This window comes from Colius striatus, chromosome Z (genome assembly GCF_028858725.1).
Source record: "Colius striatus isolate bColStr4 chromosome Z, bColStr4.1.hap1, whole genome shotgun sequence".
NCBI lineage: Eukaryota > Metazoa > Chordata > Aves > Coliiformes > Coliidae > Colius > Colius striatus.
Genome location: NC_084790.1, coordinates 59,883,624 through 59,903,223, shown reverse-complemented (window position 1 = coordinate 59,903,223; position 19,600 = coordinate 59,883,624). Strand labels below are relative to the sequence as shown.

General features: G+C 41.8%; 1 protein-coding gene and 1 non-coding gene across 4 annotated transcripts; both read left to right on the top strand.

Moving 5' to 3' along the window:
- Nucleotides 1-744: 744 nt before the first annotated feature.
- Nucleotides 745-19,399, top strand: HAUS6 (HAUS augmin like complex subunit 6). Of its 3 annotated transcripts, XM_062018677.1 has the most exons (17): nucleotides 745-978; nucleotides 2,111-2,206; nucleotides 2,885-2,957; nucleotides 3,936-4,068; nucleotides 4,959-5,106; nucleotides 9,493-9,558; nucleotides 9,682-9,733; nucleotides 9,929-10,111; nucleotides 10,539-10,720; nucleotides 11,294-11,420; nucleotides 11,988-12,078; nucleotides 12,338-12,428; nucleotides 15,099-15,162; nucleotides 15,805-15,990; nucleotides 16,782-16,917; nucleotides 17,287-18,174; nucleotides 18,938-19,399. In XM_062018677.1, exons 1-17 carry the CDS (start codon nucleotides 824-826, stop codon nucleotides 18,997-18,999), a joined length of 2,733 nt encoding a protein of 910 aa, XP_061874661.1. In that variant the 5' UTR covers nucleotides 745-823; the 3' UTR covers nucleotides 19,000-19,399. The 3 variants fall into 3 exon arrangements, with proteins under 3 accessions (XP_061874661.1, XP_061874662.1, XP_061874663.1); XM_062018678.1 differs by lacking the exon at nucleotides 15,805-15,990; XM_062018679.1 differs by lacking the exons at nucleotides 16,782-16,917; nucleotides 17,287-18,174; nucleotides 18,938-19,399 and adding an exon at nucleotides 16,125-16,775.
- Nucleotides 14,882-15,011, top strand: LOC133628980 (small Cajal body-specific RNA 8). Its single transcript, XR_009820940.1, has one exon. It is a non-coding gene; the product is annotated as a small Cajal body-specific RNA 8 (non-coding RNA).
- Nucleotides 19,400-19,600: the final 201 nt, after the last annotated feature.

The window sequence follows — 19,600 nt, the reverse complement described above, 5'->3', positions numbered from 1 at the left end:
AAGAGAATTGAAGTAGGGGTACTTCGGGTGACAGTGATGCTCTTTTTACGTTAAAACGCAATCCCAATATTTGGTAAGGAACATCGAATCTGCATTTACTTGAGTACAGCGGCTTCTGCAGGTGTCAGGGTGAGAGGGAAGCGGGCTGCAGGCAGGCTTGTTGCATTTCTTTCCGAGGATCGGGCCGAACTCCTGCCTCAGGGATCTCGTCGCCGTCCCTCCCCGTGGCGGCCGCAGCAAGCCCGGATATGTCGCACGGTGCTGCTTTCGTACAGCCACGGCGATGCGGCTCGGCGGACAGGCAGTCTAGCTATGAGTTGGCACCTCAGCTCCTCGTCATGCAACACTTGGCTGTTGTGAAAAGTTCGAAGTCTTGTCACTGAAATGCCTTGGAATAAAAGTGTGAACCGCACAGCCTGCTGTCGCTGCGAGTTTTACTTGTTTTCCCCGTTAAATTCTGTCGTGCGGCAGCACCATAGACGAGATCGGAAGGACCCTCTGAAGGCCGCCTGCACGTACCGCGACGCCCTTTACCGTCCGTTGCGCTGCGCGGGACCCCCTCCAGCCGCGTTTCGAGCACAGCACACCACCCGCCCCGCCCCTGCGGCCCCTCCCTCGGCGCGGCGGACGGCCTTTGCGCGGGCCGCGCGCGCCGTCCCCCTCAGCGCGCAGGCGCGAGGCCTCCTGGACTACAGCTCCCGTGAGGCAGCGCGCCGCCCCATCTCGTCTCGCGGTGCCTGTTGGGCCGGCGAGCAGTCTCGCGGTGCCGGGGCCGGTTGTAGGTGGGCGCGCGCCGGAGCTGCTGGCTGTCTCGCGCGGGAAAATGTTGATGCCGTCGAGGTCGCCGGTCGGCTGTCACTCATGCCACCAGCTGCTCAACACTTTGACGGAAAAGTGGAAGAGCTGCCATCTCTGGCTGTACTTGCTGGCCTTGGGCTTCGACACGAACTGCGGTGACGGCATCTCGCTGCTCGGAAAGTAAGTGCGAGGAAGAGCTGGGCAAAGAGGGTGGAGAAGGAAATTGGGGAGGGGGCGTGTTTTGTGGCCGCCGACCCCGGAGCAGGGCTCCGGGTTTCCCTCGGGAGCGCCCACCGCGGGCGAAGGAGGAGAATCTTGTCATGGCCGCCGAGGGGACTGAGGCCCCTGGCGGTGCATAGCACGGAGGAATGCCTCTGAGTTTCTCTAGCGATCTCTGTTAGCTGTGTCTGAAGTGATGAAACTTAAAAACAGTAATGGCTCTTGCTCTCTCGATTGATGCATCCTGCACAGGCATATGGAGAAAGGGAGAGGATTGCCCTGGTACCTCATAGCGTGAAGACTTGTTTGAGAGACGAGTCTAACCCGAGTGATTTCGACTTTGTTACATAGGCTGAAGGATGTATGTTTTTTAACTGTGCAGAAAATAAAACGTTCGCTATATGTAACTTGTAGTGTTTTAATAGAAAGTGATTTGTAATGTGAAGCAATCAATTAAAATGCGGTGTTCATTAGACATACTAATGTTTGGAAAATCGTGATCAGAGATCCGTGTTTACAACACAGACAGAGCTCTGAGTCTTCAAAACTTCATTAAACCAAAGGGAGAGTCCACCGAGGCATTCCCCAGCGGAGTCTCTGAGCTTGCTTTTTATCAGCCTCTTTTTATCCCAACTTCCCTGCTACCTGAGACCCTCTTTTTTCCCCCATTGGCTGAGCTATAGGTTTCCCGATCCGCTTATTACGTGTTTGCTCTAATATATACCTCCCCCCCACCTCAGTCGTACATTGTATGTGTCATTGACTCCAACTTTATGCTGCCTAAGTGGAGAAGTTAGTATGTATCGACCTATTAGGCATGTGTATTCAACTCAACCTAACTTCAAGAGCAGCAAAAGAATCTACTTTGTTACTGTTTGTCTCATCTGGCCCCAGTTGATGAATAGGCCTTCAAACTGGGCAGCCACATGATATTGTTTTGGAAATTTATGCCATTTCCCATCATTGTATGGTTCTGCAAGGCCCGTGTGAGACCTGCTAAACCACCTCATTTCAAAGCCCAAATAGGCCTGCTAAGCTACCTTGTTCACCTCTTTATTTGTAAAGACATCCTTATCCATTTTTCTGTCACTAGGAACATGTTTGACTTCCCAAACAGTGGTGCATTTTTTTATGTTGCGCTCTTCTTGTTTACCAAGCTGGATCCCTCTCATGCAGCAGAAGTTTTCAGGTAAGTATGTATGAGTTACTGCTGCACACACAATCAAGAACGTCATTTATGCAGTTGCTGGGGAGGAAGGAAAAGAAGGGTTCTCTTGGTGAATGGTGTGGAAAAGGAACATACAGTCTGAGAATTTTCTTTTGATCACAACCTGGTAATGTCTCAGAAACCTTACCTCCGTTTGAAGTTGTTTCTGGTAGTATTTTTAACTGGGTGTGTTTCATAGCTGCAAAGTAATCTGTCTTTCGCGTTCATTTCACTGACCAGATAGTGAGGAAACATTTCCTGGTTATGAATTAATGCCAGGATTTTCAATATGACAAGAAACTCGTCTTCCTTAATGTTTTCCCTCATATAGTTGTTTTGGGTTGCATGTTAAAGAAATGGCTGGAGGAAGACTTGTGATATGAAAATTCCTGAGTCAAAAAGAACTGCAGACAAATCTGTCTGTGAAATAGTCTGTGATTAACTTGTTATGGCAAGAGAACCTTGTAGTTTAACAGACATTTAGCTATACTTGGTCTAGGCTGTATCCACACATTTTCTGGCTTCTCCAGAAGGTATAACTAAGAAGTATTTGTCTTGGTCAGGTTCTTAGAATAATTAATTAGGTAACTGAATGCTTGAATGTGTTTTGAAATGACCTTTTTTTTTTTTTTTTCCTCCCCCCCCCATCTAAACTGCAAGGAACTGTACGTTTGGAAGTGTCTCAAGTCATGAATTTAGGAGTCAGTGCAGTAAATGGCTAAACCACCTTTCAGTGAGTAATATGAAGAGCAAAAATCGATGTTCTTCTGGTTTCTCTGACCTCATTTTATTTTCTGAGAGCATGTGATACTTCTAAATAAGTTTTAAATAAGGGTATTTTACCAAATAATGCAGTTTTATCTGTGTCTTATTTCACATAGTTTATCATAGACTTGTTTGAGTAAAAGAATGGTGGAGTTTAGATGACAGACCTAATCTGGGGTCTTAAAATAGCTGTGGCTTGCTTCTGGGTAATGGTGTTTGATGAAATAGAAGTGTAGAGGATTCCTCAGCTATTGATGAGAATTATTCTCTTCAATGTGAGATTTGTCTCTTTAAGCTGCCTGGGAACGTGTTTGTTATTGTGAAAATTATTTCAGATGTACGAAAATTTTTTTATGACATTAGTTCTTCCTTGTATGAGGGGAAAGGAACGAAAGTTTAAGGTGAACTTTCTAAAGGAGAAGAGACAAACCAAGACTGATTGCTTCAGGTATTATTGATTATGTTATCTACTTGTCCTGCCTTTGTTTTAATGATAGTTCTAGAAATACTGGAACACTTGTAATTGTTATTAATGGACAAGATAAAAGCTAACAATGCAATATTTGAGCAAGATAAAAACAGAGCAAAGTACACTGATCATGGTAGAAAATATGAAAGAAAACATGTTTTTTCAAAGATAGGAATTACTAGTTAGGAGTGAGGAGGGCAGACGTTTCTAATGTTTACTCAAGACTGATTTCAGTCTTTATGTGGAAACTATGTTTTGTGTCCAGAACTAGCGTTCTGGTGTGGGCGATATCTGAAGAGTTGTAATCTCTTCTGCTGACTAGAGTGGATATGCACTGTGGTGACAAAGTAGTTTAGTTTTGCATTAGGCTTGCTAGCAAGGAGGCTGCAGTGTTTTGGTACTCAGATAAATGTTCAATGGCTGTTATTCAGGCTTTGTTTCTTAGTTTTATGCTCTAAACCAATTAAACTTTTCTAGAATGAACACCAAACACTTTTCCCACAAGTTGTGCCTTCTGCATTGATGTCTCCTGGTGGTCCTAAATTTATTCAGTTAATGTATGCCTTTGTGAGACATACACTGGTTGAAGACATAAAAATGATCTCCAGAGGTAAGTTGTAACGCAACAATAATAGTGCTTTGTCATGTTTGACAGTGAATCTGTGAAGTATTTTATGTATGCCAAGAGCTTTACATAGTTTGAAGTTGTCTGCTCAGTTAAGAATCTTTCCCAGGGTTCTGTGCACTTGCATAGAGCTACCACTTATAGAACAATGCAGATTGTTTTTCAATGTTTATCTGCATATTGCTGTGCATAATTAACAACACAAGCAATGTTTTGGTCCAAAAGTATTGGATCACTATGCTGTAATCTTTCCCACAGCTTGAGGCATTCACAACTTTTTGTTCTAAGCATCTCATGTTTTAGTGACCTAAAGGTGGGGAAAAGGGGTAAGATTGCAGGAATGAAAGTGTATATGTGGTGGTTTAGCCCTGGCTGACAAAAACTAAACCACAGAGTTACTCATTCCCACCTCAGCAGGATGGGGAGGAAAATCAAGAGGAAATTGTAGAGCTTTGTGGGTTGAGATAAGCACAATTTAATAGAAAAACACAGAGAATAAGGAGTTATAGTGACATCCAAAGGATACAGAGAACGAGTGATGCCTGTTGTAACTGCTCACCACGTGCAGCCTGATGCTCAGCCCAACAGAGAAACTGTGATTTGCAGTTTCTGCTCTAGGAGCAGCTGCCAGGTTATGTACTGAGCATGATGTCACCGCCTGGCCATGGCCCCTTGAGACATCTGGGGAAACTTAACCCCATCCTTGCCAAACTTGGGACATTATAGAACAGAAAGAATTGGCAAGTGAGGACAGTGTTGGTCCAGGTAAAATGACTGTCTTTATTTGCGATTCTTTCAGTTCAAACTAGGTAGATTAGGAAGTTGTCTGTTTGCTAAAAGGGAAAGATGTAATCCAAATGTTAACTTTCATCTAGGCACTGATACACCTTTCGCTGAAGTTATTAGGTTCAGACCTCAGGATGTGTCCATGGCAAATGCAAGATGTCGAGTCGCATACAAGAAACTTCTAAGGACTTTTCAAAGACAAGACTTTATTGTTCAAGAATATGACAGAAAAGCATTGTAAGTAATGCGTTTAAAGAAATTGAGTCTTTTCATGAAAGCTGGCCTTCCTGTATGTGTTTTCTAAAATGATTTGAGGATACTGCATCAGCCTCCTTCATCTGTATTGTGACTTCTGTTGAGCTCCCCATTTTTTCCCCCCTTCACCTTCTTCACCCATAAATCCATGGGTCTTGATGAGATTGTACCCACGAGTGTTGAGGGCACTGGCTGATGTTATTGCTAAGCCACTGTCCATGATTTTTGAACAATTGTGGAGCACAATTGAAGTGCCTGAGGATTGGAGAAAGGCCAGTGTCATTCCAGTCTTCAAAAAGGGCAGGAAGGATGACCCAGGAAACTGCAAGCCAGTCAGCCTCACCTCTGTCTCTGGAAAGGTGATGGAACAGCTCATCCTGAATGTTATCACTGAACATATGAAGGAAAAGATGGTTCTTAGGGGGAGTCAGCATGGATTCACCCAGGGGAAATCCTGTTTGACCAACCTGATAGCCTTCTGTCAAGGTGCAACTGGCTGGCTAAATGAGAGGAGAACAGTGGACGCCATCTAACTTTGTCATAGCGGCTGAGAATCACTTACAGAGATGGGTGCAGTTCATGGTGCTGCAGATCCTTTATTGACAAAGCTTCCCTCTAATATACCCTTATTCCCCACCCCCCCTTCAATCATGCACAGTTTATTCTATGTTAATTGGGTAACAATCTCAAAGCATGTGTCTATGCTAACATAATGATTGATCACTCTATACTTAGCATGTGCTGCTCTTGCTGTTTCTTTGGTATGCTCTCATCCTGTTTTTATGCTTCAGTTCTTCTGTCTTATCACTTCTTTCTCAGAGCAGTTTATCTGTGCTTCAAGGGAAGAGAAAACCCCAAAAGAAAACCCCAAGGGAAGTAAAACCCCAAACGTAACCAAAATAAAACAACACAGAGTAATACAACAATGAAGAGTCCGACCAGCCTTTTTAAGAACACCTTCTTGCCACACCTCCTCTCTTCCTCAGCTCAGAGCCCCGATCCCGGTATTTTCACGTCCTCCCCCCTGAACGGTTTGGGGGGGCAGGGAGTGGGCGTTTCAGTCAGTCTATTCCTGATAGCTTCTGCCATTTGTCCCTCCTCAGGACAGGTGGGCTCTGCACTCATCCTCCCTGCAAGTCCGTGGGGTAACTCACACGCATGGCAGCCCTGCACGGGCTGCTCCGACACGCACTTATCCCAAAGGCTGCAGCTCCTCTCTGCCTCTCGTGTGGGGCTGCTCTGCGGCACACAGGCTCTCCAGCACGGCCTGGGCCATGGCCGTCTCCCCACACAGTCCCTTGCCCGTCCGGGCTCACTCACATGGAGCTGCTGGTAACTCTCGGTCCTGCCATGGATCTCCATAGGTTGCAGGGGCACAGCTTGCATTCCAGCTACGGCTTGCAAAGGAGTCTCTGGTCTACTGCTTCTCCTTCCTTCCTCCTTCTCTGGCTGAAGGGTCCGCGTGGTCGCCTCCATCTTGTATCACTCTTACACCTCCTGCCAGCACTTCAAATTCCCGTCCCCTAAATAGTGATGGCAGAGGCGCCAGATTGGCCCAGCCAGGCCGGAGGTGGATGTGAACCCAGGAGCCGGGGGAGAGTCTGCAAACTCTTTACCGGGTCTTCACTGCAACCCGCTCCCCCTGTTACTAAGCCAAAAGCTGCTCCTTGCTAAACCAGAACAGCTTGGATGAGTGGACGGTGCTGCGGATCGAGAGCGGGCTGAATGACAGAACTGAGAGGATGGTGATCAGTGGCACAGAGTCAAGTTGGAGGCCTGTGGCCAGTGGAGTTCCACAGGGATTGGTTCTGGGGCCAGTCTTGTTCAACATCTTCATCAACGACCTGGATGAGGGGACAGTGTACCCTCAGCAAGTTCACTGATAAGACCAAATTGGAAGGACTGTCTGGTTCCCCAGAAGGCTGTGCTGCCATTCAGACAAATCTTGCCCAGCTCTGCAAGGGCAGAGTTCTGTACCTGGGGAGTAACAGCCCCACGTACCAGGAACAGGTTGGGGGTGACCTGATGGAAAGCAGGTCTGCAGGGAGGTACCTGGGAGCTCTGCTGCACACTCCTCGTTCAGCTGTGGGCTCACATTCTCCCTGATCTTTTTGCTGCTGATGTCCTTAAAGAAGCCCTTCTTGTTTTCCTTTACTTCTCTTGCCAAGTTTAATTCCAGAAGGGCTTTAGCCTTCCTGGTTTCATCCTTATGTGCTCTGGCAATATTTCTACAGTCTTTCTAAGTGACCAGGCCTTTTTTCTACATTCCATAGGCTTCTTTCTTCCCCTTGAGTTGCTCCAGATGTTCCATGTTCATCCACACAGGCTTTTTATGTGCTTTACCTGATTTTTGACTCATGCGAGTACATTGACCTTGGGCTTGGAAGCAAGTGGCGCTTGAAGATTGACCAGCTTTCTTGGGCACTCCAACTGTCTAGAGTCCTATCCTGTGAGATTCTTCCAAGCAGGTCTTTGAAGAGGCCAAAGTCAGCTTTTTTGAAGTCCAGGGTCCCAACCCTGCTTGATGCCCTGCTGCTTCCACACAGAATCTTGAACTCCACCATCTCATGGTCCTGCAGCAAAAGCTGCCCTCAACCTTCGTATCCCCAGTCAGACCTTCTTTATTTGTTAGCACAAGGTCCAGCAGCACACCCCTCATTGTTGGCTTCTCAGTTATTTCAGCCTTAATTATTTCACCAAAATTATACTGTTCTTTCTTCTTTGGTATAGAAAGCAGTTGGAGGAACTCAGAATAACTGGAGCTTTGTGTGCAGATATAGGGTTATATTTCAGTGGCACTTACAGAATTTGGGTGGAATAGTTTTTAAGACTGAAGCAGTATCGTGGATGGAGTAGTTTCAGTGTGTATTGCATAGCTCCATACAAGAACATGGATCTGTTTCATGCCTTTGGGTCAAGATCAGAGGGTTTAGTGTTAAGAGGGGCCTCAGTGGTGTCTTCTATACTTCTCTTCCTCTGTGCAAGGGAGAGTGTATGAAGCTGCCTTCAGATGAATCAAACATATATCAGACCTGAAGGCTTTGATTCCTGTAGAGGACTGAAGCTTACCCTGGTATTTGGTGTGAAAGCTGTACAGTGATGCATTAGCAATCTGAAAAACTGGAGTGCATTGAAGATTGTTTTGTAATGCAATCACTAGGTGTGCTAAGTGCGAATGATGCTGTCTTGAATTCACTGCTTACAAGTAATAGAAGCTTTTCCGCAGATATAACTGCCAATGGAAGTTTTATGGTCACTGCAGCAAAAAATACAGAACCTAAGATCCTAAGGAACATGAGGAAGAAAGTGGAAGAATACTGATATTAGACTTTAAAAAGTGGATTTCCACTTCCTCGTGGAACTGCTAGGGAGATACCTCGTGGGAAGCAGAAGGACTCAGGTGTGCTAGGATGTTTTCAGGGATCCATGCTGAATGTGAAGTGTAGTCTGTCCCCTTAAGTTCAAAAAGATGCAATCTTTTAACCAATCTGGTTAAAACAGTAGACTAGTGATAGAGCTTAGAAATGAAAGGAGCAGTGTATGGAATATGGAAGAAGGAACTGACTCCCGGACATAAATATAGAAATATTTGAGACGTGCAGTGATGTAGTTACGAAGGCCAAAGTTCAGATTAAGCATGAAGAGCCTAGTAAGAGCCTGACAAAAAAGGCTTCCAAAGATATATTAGGAGGTGGAAGTATATGGAGAATTTAGATTTGATTCTGAATGAAATAGTAAGTTAAGTTGCGTGTGTCACAGGCTGAAATACTCAATGCTACCTTTGCCTCAGTCTTCATGAGTAAGGTCAGTAGCCCTGTCTCTGTGCCAAGAAGCCATGATGAAAGAAGCAACAAACCACTGACAGCAGAGGAGTGCAAAACAATGGTTCACGTGTGCAGACTGGATGTACACAAACCTTTACTACCTGATGGATTGCATCCAAGGGTGCAGAGATACTTCCCTGGCATTATTTCAGAACTGCTGTGTAGTTTTTGGAATGATAAAAGACTAGCTAAAGGAGTGAGCCCAAAGGCTGATCTGGTAGCTGATTGTTAGTGGTGTTCCTCTGGGGTTGATACTGGGTCTTGTACTAATTCTTGCGTTTGTAAGGGATGTGGATGGCAGGATTGAATGGAAACTCACTTAATTTGCAAATTATGCCAAACTGTGAGGAAAGGTAGATATACTGGAATAAAGAGCCATTTCCCTTGCTGGAAACACTCAAGACTTCTTGACATGAGTAGCAGAAGGTAGTGAGATACTGGAACAGGTGGCCAAGAGATTATAGCTGCCCTCTTCCATGTAGTGCTCAGAGCCAGGTGGATTTTTAAAATATCTGTGGTAACTGTTATTTTTTTTTTTCCCTAGGATTTTAATTGATAAAATAAACAAGATGCAGTCTGAATACAGAATCCTGGAGACACAGTCTTGCAAGTAAGTGGTTTTCATTATAACTAAATTAGCATATACAAACCCAATTTCTTAGTAGATTTTATGAAATATGAACTATAGTTTCCTTGTATTCCACTTGAACTTTTGTTTTACATGTGCAAACAGGATGAAACAAAATGACCAAACCAAAAATGACAAAATTGAGAGAATTCAAAAGGTGAGCATTTTTTTTTCCTCATGTGGCAGTGTACTGTTATTTCTTCTTACACTTCTGCAACTCTTGGATACTGTTATTTCCACTCTATTACCTGTGATTAGGCCAACCCCTTCCTCTGCTGTTTTAATACTCTGTCATTATAGGTATTGCGTTAAATATTTTAATGTGGCATTTTTGTCCTTCTTGCTTATTAAGGTCCGCAGCATGTGGCCACTTGTAACAGAAATGCTTGAATCTCTGAAAAAAGAAAAGGAAATTGTAAATTCTGAACTTGATACACTTAAAAGCTGCAATAAGCAGCACATTTTGGATGGAACTAACATTGTTTTCAGTATTCCACGGCTTTTGGCTCACAGAGTTGACAGTGATATACACCAAGTAAGTAGTTTTAGTCCCTCTTGCTTAATTATATTTTTTTTTTTAGTCCTAAGGAGTGTAATTAAATACCTGGGGTGAAAAAAAAGATGTACTTCACAGGTGATTTAAGGTGATTGCTCAAGGATGGATAAAATATGTCTAATTCATGTGTAAAAGCTTGTTATAGTTATGCAATTGTTTTGTATTTGTTATGCTTCAACCACTAACTTTTTAAGTTCATTAACTTCATTGGTTTGCTGATTCTAGAAAACGAACCTGGGGCTGAAATCTAGAGTATGTTTTTTGAAAAATGAAAACAATCAGGAACTGAATTAAAATAGATAGTGGAACTTTGTATCCCCACTGTGACTACAGAAGACAACTTTCTGATATGGATGCCATTCTCTATTTTCTCCATTTATTTTGTTTTTTCTTGCTGTTCTTGAAGCATTGTACAGGAAATATTTATGAAGCTGAAAAACTGAATTTCCTAACAGTCATCCAGTTACTAAATGAAGCCTTGAGGGGATTGAGAGATGAACATATTGAGTTTGAATTAAATCAACTTCAGAACACTGAGAATAAGGTTACACTCCTCAATAAGGTACTAAAGGATTTGACAGCAAAGAGGTAATTTTCTGGAAATTTTCTCTCATTCCTTGTTCTTTAGTCTAAAGATCACATCTTCCTATCTTGGAGTCTTTTCTAAAATATTATAATTTATAGTAAGAACATGTTGATTCCATGCCTTTCCTTTGCCTCTGGGAAGCTGATATTTCTGTTAAAAGTTCTATGGGTAATATATTCTTCTCCAGGTAACTTCAGCTTATTAATATTTTATTCTTTGTTCCTTGGGACATTTTTTACCAGCTGATACGTTGGGTTTTTTTTTCCTTGTTAATCAGTTCTGTGATTTTTAAACTTTTATCTGAAACTGGCTTATGGAAAGTTTAAGTGTATCTCATTGCATGTATGTATTTTCATGCATTTCTTCCAATTCTGTTGTAAGAAACATGAAGACTACCTAGCAGCTGGTTTTTAGGCTGTGAGTTAGTTGTTTCTAAGTGCATACACAAATTTGTAAGTTGATTCACATGAAAGATTTTGCAGAATGAGAGCTTAAAATACTCTCCATCCTTAAGCAGAATTGTTATCTCCATCAACAGTTGTATTACATTCTTTTTCCATGTTCATGTGTTACAGGCTACAAATGGAACGGCATATTGTGTCACTGCGTGAATCTATTTCTAGAGAACGTGAGAAATGGGAAGTCAAGTGGGAAACCATTCTTGGCCACCGTCCTTTTATTTTAGTCTCAGATCTGGATCTGGTGAGTAGCACTGAGTTTATCTGATTGTGGGGAAGAGAAAGGGTGAAAGTGGATGTACGTCTAAGCTGCTGTATTCTATTACAACATGTAAGCTTTTTATGTAAGGTTGGTGAAGCAGGTAGCTCAATATATCAGAAATTGCTTTATGAAGTAGTCTTTCTTAAAGAAAATAATTTTGACTTAATAACAGCTGCTGTCTTCACTTGAGATAGAACCCTCTTGTCAAGACAATATATCATCATAAGAGTGATCTGACTGGTTTTGTGTTTGTCCATGTCCCTTCCTCTGTGGAACTGAGATTTCTTGTGCCTTCAGACTCAACATCGTCTATATTCTGGTTTTCCCTTTTCAAGTCTTCTACTTGGTGAATGAACAATAATTTCCATTCTGACACATTGATAGAGAGATCTGAGGTTATACCCTTACCTAGCTACCCAGCAGAAAGGAAAAGTTTAATGTTGAGTCTGATAGCTGGTTTGCAGAAAGCTTTTGCAAGTAATCATTTATTGCTGTTGATATGCTTATTTATTCAGCCTTGTTTGTGTAACTTTTGTTTTCTTTTGAAAGGAATGGGATTTGTTAAGTTCTTTGCCACTTGATGATTTTAATCCTGCAGAAGATGATAGTGTCTTTTTTGAAAGTTTAAAATCATGTCCAGGTGAGTGACCAGCAGAAACTTCTTTTCCTCTCCCCAGTCCTTGCCCCCTGCCTTGTTAGAAGTTACTTGTAGTTGAAAAGACTCACTGCTTGTGTTTACAAGGATCTTTGGTAATCTGGTTCTGAATAAGTCCTTTCCACAGTTGTCTTACATTTTGCAGCGTTGTGAATACAGAAGTGGTCTGAATCACTTGTGTCATCTGGGAAGCTTGAAGTAAAAAAGTGGAAGCAATAATAAAACTCTTGATTTGCTATTACAGATGTTTTTTACTCTATTCATGAAGAATCTTGTGAGAAAGATGAGGCAGCGTTGGAAACTATGATGGATAAGTCAAGTACACCACCAAAATGGTACGATAATAATGAGAAATTGTTTAGAAAACAATGGGAAAAAACCCTAGGAATTTACTTCTTGGAGTTGAATGTGTTGCATCTCTTAATGCTTAGTGGAATATTTCAGTAACCTGCTCGTTACGTGTTATATCCACCTGATTTAGCAAGCTGTCCTAAAACAGCTGCTGCTTTTTTCAGCTGGTGACTGATTAACTAACTAGTTGAGGCTGGATAGGATGTGCAGCAGCCAAATAGCAAGGTTTTTTATATCACTTCTTAACTATGGTTAGGGTTTAGCCCAACAGGCAGCTAAAAATCACAGAGCCATTTGTTCACTTCCCTCTGCACCAGCATGGGAGAGAGAATCAGGGACTGAAAAGTAAAATTCGTTGGTGGAGATAAAGGCATTTTAATAGAATAGAGGAAATAGAAATAATAATAGTAATGATGATGATAAAAGAATTAGAATATAGAAAACAGATTATATACTATGCAATTATTGAGCACCTGCCAGCTGATATTGGGAACTATTTCCTGAGTAATGGCCTCTGGCCAGTTTTCCCATTAGTTTATATACTTATGTGGAAGTTTTAGCCCTGGCTGGGTGCCAGGTGCCCACTAAGTCATAGTATCACTTCCCTTCCTAAACTAGACGGGGAGAGAGAAATATAATGAGAGGTTTGTGAGTTGAGATAAGGACAGCCATTAGGATCATGGGCAAAACAGACTCAACTTGGGAGAAATGGTTTGCTTTATTAATGAACAATCAGAACAGAGCAGGGAAATGAGAACTAAAGCCAAATCGTAAAACACCTCTCCCCACCCCTCTTTCTTCTCAGGACTCTCCTTCCTTCCCCTGCCACCCAGCATCACAGGGGTTAGAGGATGAGGGTTGTGGTCAGTTCACTACAGATGGACTTTGCCACTGCTTTTTCTCAGGGGGAGGCCTCTTCCCACTCCTACACTGTCAGGTCCCTCCCCATGGGAGACAGTCCCTCACAAACTTCTCCAGCATGGGTCCTTCCCATGGGCTACAGTTCCTCATGAACTGCTCTGACATGAGGCCTCCCATGGGGGCAGCTCCTCCCACCCTGCCCCAATTTGGGTCACCCACTGGGAGAACAGTCCTTCAGGTACCAACTGCTCCAGCCTGAGTCCCTCACATGGTCACAAGTCCTGACAGCAAACCTGCTCTGGCATGGGCTCCTCTGTCCCCACAGGGTCCCAGGTCCTGCCAGGACCTTGCTCCAGGGTGGCACAACCCCTTTCAGGCATCCACCCGCTCCAGCATGGGGTCCTCCACGGGCTGTGAGTGGATCTCTGCTTTCTGATGGCCTCCACAGACTGCAGGGGCACAGCTGCCTCATCATGGGCTGCACCACAGGTCACAGGGGAGTCTTTCTTTCAGGGCTTAAGCACTCTCCTCCCTCTCCTTCTCCACTGACATGTCTGCAGACATGTTTTCACATTCTAACTCCCTGTTGCTGCTGCAGTTTAGCAACTGTGCATCCACTTCTTCTCCTTCTCAAATATGTTAATCACAGAGGCATTACCTCTGTCACTAATTGACCAGGCCTGGGTCAGCTGCGGGGCCTATCTTAGAATTGACTGCCCTTAGCCATGTCAGCTCCAGGAGAAGCTTCTGGCAGCTCTTTGTTTAAAGAAGACACCCCTCTAGGCCCCTCCCCCACCCTCCAGAAACCTGACCCAGACAAAACCATTACAAATTGTAAGGTACAAAACAAAAACCCCAGACTCCCCGACAGATTTACTGTGCTAAACCTTCTCACAACAAAATCCTTGTTGGGTCTTCTAAAATGACTTTGTTCTGTAACTTCTCTTCCTTAAGTTCCAGAAAAGAACACAAAACAATGGTATTCTAAGGACTTATGATCTGTTGGTCCGGGAAGGTTTCATGACCTTTTAAATAATGCTATGTTTCATGATGCAACTCCTACAGATACCTGAGAGTTGCCTGTTAGAAGAGAGAGAGTTAACAAAGTATGCCTATTGGTTTCTTAAACATCAGTAGAAGTAGTTGCATATAAGCCTCAAAAGTTGTCCAAATGGTTAAACACGAAAGCCTGGATTTCTCTTAGTGACTTCATACAGCATGGATCAGTTTCCGATTCTAAATACAGATAGTAGCAATTATTAACATTTTAAGATGTCTTCTTCCTAAGAAGCGAGGAATTTTACATTTTAGAGAGCTATGTAGTTAGCACTATGCTCCTCGGAAGTATGACATTTTTGTTAGCCAGGTAATTGTTCAGTATCAGTAAATTCATATAGGAACAGACCTGTAGATGCCAAGAAGGAAAAATATCTAGGGCAAAGGGCATTATCAAATCTGCAGAAGTTTTTCCAGTTATCTTCAATTGCAGAATAAAGAAGACTTGTTTACAACAGGTATAACAGTGTCTCTTCTTCTGTTGGGTAATCAAGGGAAAAGTTTCATAATTTATTAATTTTGGGAGACTGGTACACAACTAGGGCTTAATCTGCTCTAATTGTCACATGTTCTCCCTATAGTAAAATTGCCTTCTGATGACCGGGACGAATTGAGGGAAATCGTAACGGACAGATACGGGGCACACAGTGTGTAGTGGCTGTCTATGAAGACTTGCATGCTACTTGTGTAATTTGTTTCTAACTTTTTTTTTCTTTCCTCTCTTTCACTCACCCAAGGATCTGTTCAGTGTCTTCGGAATTGTCAAAAGAATGTGACAAGAGAGACGCGTTAGTTGAAAAGGTTATTCTTTGTAATTTCCTAACTGTCAAATTTAACACTTGCTTTTTACATTGATTGAAGCCTGGACTTAGTATCTGTGGGCGAGGGTTGTGGATTTTTTGTTTCAGGTGTTTTTTTAAGGTAGTAGTTTTACACCACTGAGTCAGTTCTGTAAAAACTGTTGGAGACTTCATTAAGCTTTAGGAAAAACAGCAGGAAGTGGGTGTGCTCACACCTGACTTCCAGTACCACATATGGTGTGTAACTGATTCCCTGCTTGCTGAAACAGTCTGTTTGGTTTGAGCAGCGGCCAGACTTCAGTGCTTCTTTAAGTTGTGTGTGAACTTTAGGGATAATAATGTGGCCTAGAAGCAAATTGGATGTACAGTTGTAAATTCTGCAATTATTCACTGTATTGCATTCATGGTAGTTGCAGATGAGCCGCTGAGTTCTATGTAACACCTTGTCCTAGCCTCTACTTAGGTCCTACTTTAAATATGATTGTAATAGTATTTTGTATTTTGTTAGAATTTAAGGCAGAAATATTTGTATTGACTAAACTGTTGAGACCATTGCTGTTCAGAATTTGTACAGTAGTTTCTTCACGCTTATTTTCTGACACGTGAGTTTAAAACGTCTAATAATTCCTATGTATTCCTCTAGAACTTACAGATTAAAACCTCCAAGGGCAAAAAAAAGTCTGTACCTCTAGAGATCTTAAAAAATGAAAAGGATGGGTCTGCCACTTCAGAAGTGTGTGAGAATGCAGCTGATCATGCTATCCAGGCAGAGTCACCTATTAAAAAAGAAGACCCTTATAAGAAAGCCAGAGATGAACTGGTAGAAGAGGTTAGAAAGTTATTTTTAATTTGTTTGGGTTTTTTTAAATAAATGGTCATTTAGTTCAGAGAACAAAGTACTGATTATATAATAAAGTGTCTGTTGTAGTCCACATACATCAAAAGTTCCTTTTTTTCTGCCAGGTAGTAATCAGGGTCACTGTTTTAGGGGTGACTGCCTGATTAAGTACACCTTGAAAGCATGGAGCTTGTACAGTTATTGTACTTGCAACTCATGGTGAAGCACTTTCATTAGAATCATGGTATGATTTTTATCATCTCTCATACTTTAATCTGTGAACCACTGCTAATATTAAGAATTCAACAGTTTTTTTATTTCTGAAGTTATGCAGGCTAAATTGTTAATAGGGGCTTAAGAATTTTAAGCAGTAATTTAAGTATTTCCTCTTTCAAGTATTTTAAGATTTGTCTAAGAAAATCCTTCACAAGAGTTACTGTAAAATATATCACTGCTTGATTTGTAAAGTAAGTTGCATAGATTTCATGGTTATGCAGATTTGACTAGTGTTTCAAACATATTCTCTCTGAGCACATTTTCTTATTTTAAAGAAGGATTCATAGATAATGAAGGAACTTAGGAGATTGATCCAGAACTCAGTGATAATGAAGGAACTTGGGAGACTGAACCAGAATTCAGCTTTTGTTTTCCTTTTGTGAAGGGTGAGGAGGTTCCAAACTCTTCACATTATTTTGAGAATAGGATTTATTTTGAGATGCAAGTGACAAATACAGAAGTTATAATTTTGAGTTCTCGGGATTTACCTTCTCTACATCCTACAGATCACAAAAAAAGTGATGTCTGAGTCACCTCAGAGTGATGAAGGGAAAGGAACGACATTAGAAGGTCTGATTAAATCACTCTCTACTAACCCATTTGTAGCAAGGAAACAAATTCCCCGAACTCCAGAACATCTGTGTAAGTCTAAAACTCTGTTTTCACGATGCTTGTTGATGCAAGTGGGATTAGTCCATTGACATTGTACATGTCACAAGAGAACGAAAAGTATTTCAGTGAAGCTGCAAGTTATCCACGTGGCTCACTCTATCAAGCCTATATCTTATTAGGCATACTGCAAGATATAAATACTGTAAATTTGATTTAATATAGATTCCTTTTCTATATAGAATCATCTTTGTGTTGAGGAATAAAAATAAAAAAAAATATATAAGTACAAATCAACTATACATATTCCTTCTTGGATTGCTTATTTTACAGAAGGGACAGAGGGAAAACTGATTAACAGTATGAAAGGACTAAAATTTTACCTTGGGTTGTTCCATTTAGTTACTAATATAAGAAAATCGTGGAAAGAAGCCATGCAGACAGAGGGCTCATCAGACACAGAGCTGGCCCCAACTGAGGTAATGACAGAAGGCCTAATGGATGCTAGACCCACAGTGCAGAAAATGGCAGGCCCTAAATGCTCTGTCCCTGCATCTCCTGTACCTGACTTCGATCTTGACTTTGAAAGGAAGGCACAATTAAGTTCTGCGGAATTTAAACCTCAAGAGCAGACAGGGTTAAGTCACATCATTGGATCTCCAGTTTTGGAAACATATGGAGAGAAAGCGAGGGAGAGTACTGAAGCACAGGAATTGAAATGTTGTGTTTCGAAGAAAGGTTCTGTAGAAGATCTACAAGAAGAGACTTTCCAGCCTATAAAGAGCAGCATGAGTACTTCAGATACTTATTCAGAAAACAATAGTAGAACAGGCGATGTGCTTTCAGACCACTGTCAGGGTCCCTTAATGAATAGAACAATGCACTGGAATATATCTACGTTGTTAAATTCTGTCTGCGATGAAGCTGGCTGCTCGGTGATATGGGATGAGATGCTTCCAGAAGAGCTTGGTGGTATAGATCTCAACAGCTCGGTAGACTCGGAGCCTGGTGTAATAGACAGCACATGTATAACCAGTGTTTCAGAAAATAAGGGAGATATTACAAACCTGCTAGATCTAGAGTCCCTGTTCAATGCACATAAAGCACAGAGAAGCACTGTATCTAGAAGTGAAGAGATGCCGTGTCAAACACATAATGGAAGTGATTCTGTAGATTGGAGTTTAAGCCCAAGTCTTACACTGGAAGAAAGAGAAAGAGATGAGTTGTGCTGTCCTGTCAAACTCTTCTGCATGGAAGAATGTATCAAAATATCATCGCCTTCGTTGATGAGTAAGTGTCCATGAACTTTAGCAACAAGATTTTGTCCATTCTGCCACTGGTTAGGCTGGCATAAATAGCTGCTCTAAGTAGCTGAACCCTTCTGTGGAAGTACAGGAGACTTACAGGAGACAAGCATAAGCATATTTGTATGCTTCTTCCTTGTGAAAGATGAGACATAAAAGCAAAGGATAGTAAATTAGTTCGAAACGGCATGTTTACTCTGAATGAACGGGGCCGTTTAGAAATGTTTTGTAGGTAGTTGGAACTTCTGTGAGTTCAGTCAGTTGTTCAGGTCTATAATACTTTGTTAATATACTTTTTATTATGAAAGAGCCTAGATTGCAGCCTGCTTGTTCTCTCACCTCACTTTCCAATGGAATTGTCAGCTTTGTTTAACAAGTAAGTGTTAAATTGCACATATGCAGTCTTTAGTTACATATAGGTCGTTTTTTGAAAAGCATTAATAAAAACAGGCCAGCAATGATAATGCAGAAAACTCACCAAAACAGCTGATATTTAATGGAGTATTAGGGATTTAACACAAGGCAGTCTCAAGAGTAGTGGAATTTATACTTGTGCAAGGGCTTGTTGCAATTCAGCTTTTGCTTAAAACTTTGGCTCTACTGCTAGCAGATGATTTCACCTTTTTTGTAACAGGTACCAAAATTGGAACCATTTCATAGTGTATTTTTAAATGTATGCCAAACTCTTGGAGCAGTATTTCTGACAATTAATTATTATAGGGTGCTAACTAATACACTTTTTCTTCCAGTTAAGGAGCAGTTGAATGAGAAGCTGGGCACAGAGGAACCGTCATCAGAACAGAATTTGTAAAGCAGAAGCAGAACCATAGTAGTGTGACTGTGATTCAGTTGGGTGTTGCAGCATCTTCTCCAACCATTGCCTACATGGAAAAGTTTTTTTTTTTGTGGAGACTGCATTCCCTTTGTGTAAGAATACCAGTTGCCTGCTTTGGTTCTTCAGATTTCATGTCATCCATAGTAACATTCTATGTACAGTCTGTGCTTTATGTACAGAACTATGTAGCATATGTTGAGTAGGTGGCAAAATCCTAGAAAACTTAAAAGCTCTGAAACACCCAATGGTTTTAGCCCCTGACTTTTGGTTAGTATTGCGATCAGCTCTATGTCTTGAGAGGCTGTGCCCTTCTTTAAACTTCTTCTGAAATGGCTGTTTTTGTTACACATATTTCTGAATAAAGTTTCTGATGGGATTTTGTTGCCTGTTTTTTGGGGGGGGAGAATTGGGTTTTAAAAAAATTATTAGTTTTTTTCTGGAAAAAAATCTAGTTTTACACTAAAGTGGGGAAAATTTAGGACTTACGGTAGTGGTAATGCCACTTTGTTTCCAAACAGTTGATATATATTTATGACAGTGCCATGTAAGTAAGGGGTAATACAGCTTGTGGTGAAGC

Coding starts and splice junctions, on each gene's coding strand:
- HAUS6 (XM_062018677.1), top strand. CDS start 824: ATGTTGATGCCGTCGAGGTCGCCGGTCGGCTGTCACTCATGCCACCAG. Junction 11,421..11,987: donor TAGTCTCAGATCTGGATCTG/GTGAGTAGCACT, acceptor TTCTTTTGAAAG/GAATGGGATTTGTTAAGTTC. Junction 12,429..15,098: donor TCAAGTACACCACCAAAATG/GTACGATAATAA, acceptor CACTCACCCAAG/GATCTGTTCAGTGTCTTCGG.